Genomic DNA, 2,466 nt, shown 5'->3' with positions numbered 1-2,466 from the left:
ACGGCGCTGAAGGCCAACCAGGACCTCTTCGCCTGGTCTGCAGCAGATATGCCAGGCATCGACCCTTCTTTCGCCTGCCACCGACTGACGACAAAACCAGGGGCTAGACCAGTGGCGCAACGAAGACGAAAAATGGGGACGGACAGGGCCAAAGAAGTTGTTGCTAAAGTAACCGAGTTGCTAGAGGCGGGGTTCATCCGCGAAAACACCTACACCACATGGTTGGCAAATGTCGTCCTGGTAAAGAAACCCTGAGGGAAATGGCGGATGTGCGTGGACTACACCGACCTCAATAAGGTATGCCCTAAAGACCCTTATCCTCTCCCAAACATTGATCATTTGGTGGATAATTCTTCAGGATATCAGTACTTGTCCTTCATGGACGCCTACTCCGGCTACAATCAGATCCCGATGCATTCATTACTGATCGGGCCGCCTACTGCTACACGGTCATGCCTTTCGGTTTGAAGAATGCAGGAGCAACATATCAAAGAATGATGAGCAAAGTGTTCGCCGGCCAGACCGGAGAACACATGGAGGTCTACATGGACGATATGATCGCCAAAAGCCTCCCCAGCGAGGATCATATCGCCATCTTGGAAAGCATTTTTCAACAACTCCGCAAGCACAACATGCGGCTAAACCCCGAAAAATGTACTTTCGGCGTAGAAGGAGGCAAGTTCCTCGGTTTCCTTCTAACCAGCCGGGGAATTGAAGCAAATCCTTCCAAGTGCCAAGCAATCATGGACATAAGAAGCCCCCGCACAGTCAAAGAAGTCCAACAGTTAAACGACGGCTAGCCGCAATCCGCTGTCGAGCATTCACTGCCGTTATTCCAATTGCTAAGGAAGAATAAGAAGTTTGAGTGGACTGAAAGTTGTGAAGCGGCGTTCAACACTTTCAAGAGATATCTAGCCGCCCCACCTATTCTCTCTAAGCCACTTCCAGAAGAAATCCTATATGTGTATCTGGCTGTATCCGATGGGGCGGTGGCGGCCGTACTAATCCGAGAAACGACGGAAGGTCAAAATCCGGTCTATTTCACAAGCAAAGCCCTGCAAGGCCCGGAGTTAAAATACCAAAAGCTAGAAAAAGTGGCGTATGCGTTATTGGTCGCTACACGAAGATTACGCCAGTACTTCCAGTCTCATACAACAGTCGTCAGGACTAATCAGCCAATCAGGCAAATCATGCACAAGCCAGAATTAGCTGAGCGGATGATCGCGTGGTCGATAGAACTTTCCCAGTTCGACATCCATTTCGAACCCCGCACGGCCATCAAGAGCCAGGTCTTATCTGATTTCGTGGCAGTGCTAGCCGCACCAGAGGGCGATCCAGAGCAGATATGGACCATCTTTGTCGATGAGTCTTCTAACCCGAAGGGCAGCGGGGCTGGCATTCTGTTGGAGAATGGGCAGGGAATAACCATCGAACACTCCCTTTCTTTCACATTTCCAACATTAAACAACCAGGCAGAATATGAGGCGTGTATTACCGGGCTGCAGCTGGCAAAGGAAGTGGGCGCCCGAAAGGTATTAATCTGCAGCGATTCTCAATTAGTTGTATCTCAAGTTTCAGGTGCATACCAAACCAAAGACGCCCTCCTCGGGAAATACCTGCTTAAAGTAAAGGAACTCATGGCCGACTTCGACGAAACAATCATTCAACATGTACCCCGAGAAAGCAACGCCCGAGCCGACATTTTGTACAAACTCGCCAGCACCAAATGCCTCAGGAACAACCGATCTGTAGTTCAGGGAACAATCTACCACCCAAGTGTCTTGGCAGTGGAACAGATAGAAATCCCGGATAACTGGATGGCCCCCTTTATCCGGTATATCCTCCACGGCACCGTGCCTCCTGACACGAAAGAAAAACAACGATTCCTTAGATGCTCCTCTTGGTATACCTTGCTCCACGGGATATTATACTGACGAGGATTCACCGCCCCCTTACTCAAATGCCTTGGTCCAGAACAGGCGGATTATGTCCTCAGAGAAGTGCACGAGGGGAGTTGTGGGCATCATTTGGGCGCCGCCTCACTCACTAAAAAGGTGCTACGTGCCGGGTACTACTGGCCCACCATAGAAAAAGACGCGGCCAACCTCACTCGGAAATGCACCCGTTGCCATTTGTTCGCCGACCTCCACAAAGCCTCGCCAGAAGAACTAACCACAACGCAAGCACCTTGGCCTTTTTGCAAGTGGGACATGGACATCCTGGGGCCCTTCCCGCAAGCAGCAGGGCAACTGAAGTTTCTGATTGTCGCCGTCGATTATTTTACTAAGTGGATAGAGGCGGAAGCCTTGGCTACCATCACCTCGGCAAACATCCAGAAATTCACCTGGCGAAACATAATCACTCGCTTCGGCATCCCATCCGCCATAGTAACGGATAATGGCACCCAGTTTGCAGACAGAAAGTTCCAAGCACTGTTATCAGGCCTCCATATCAAGCAGCACTTCA

The 2,466-nt window shown here is 50.5% G+C and overlaps 1 protein-coding gene across 1 annotated transcript; it reads left to right on the top strand.

The window, feature by feature from the left end:
- LOC109356283 lies at positions 49 to 1,934 on the top strand. The gene is made up of 3 exons (XM_019599608.1): positions 49 to 221; positions 359 to 730; positions 848 to 1,934. The coding sequence occupies exons 1-3, from the start codon at positions 49 to 51 to the stop codon at positions 1,932 to 1,934; spliced, it is 1,632 nt and encodes a 543-aa protein (XP_019455153.1).

The sequence above is a fragment of the Lupinus angustifolius genome, chromosome LG09 (genome assembly GCF_001865875.1).
Source record: "Lupinus angustifolius cultivar Tanjil chromosome LG09, LupAngTanjil_v1.0, whole genome shotgun sequence".
NCBI classification, from domain to species: Eukaryota; Viridiplantae; Streptophyta; class Magnoliopsida; order Fabales; family Fabaceae; genus Lupinus; species Lupinus angustifolius.
Note: the sequence above shows the minus strand (reverse complement) of the source record. Positions and strands in the feature narration are given on the sequence as shown.

Excerpts from the sequence above, each read along its gene's own strand:
- LOC109356283 (XM_019599608.1), top strand. The coding sequence starts at position 49 with ATGCCAGGCATCGACCCTTCTTTCGCCTGCCACCGACTGACGACAAAA. Across the intron at positions 222-358 it reads GAAAACACCTACACCACATG|GATATCAGTACTTGTCCTTC; the intron begins GTTGGCAAATGT and ends ATAATTCTTCAG. Across the intron at positions 731-847 it reads ATTGAAGCAAATCCTTCCAA|GAAGAATAAGAAGTTTGAGT; the intron begins GTGCCAAGCAAT and ends CCAATTGCTAAG.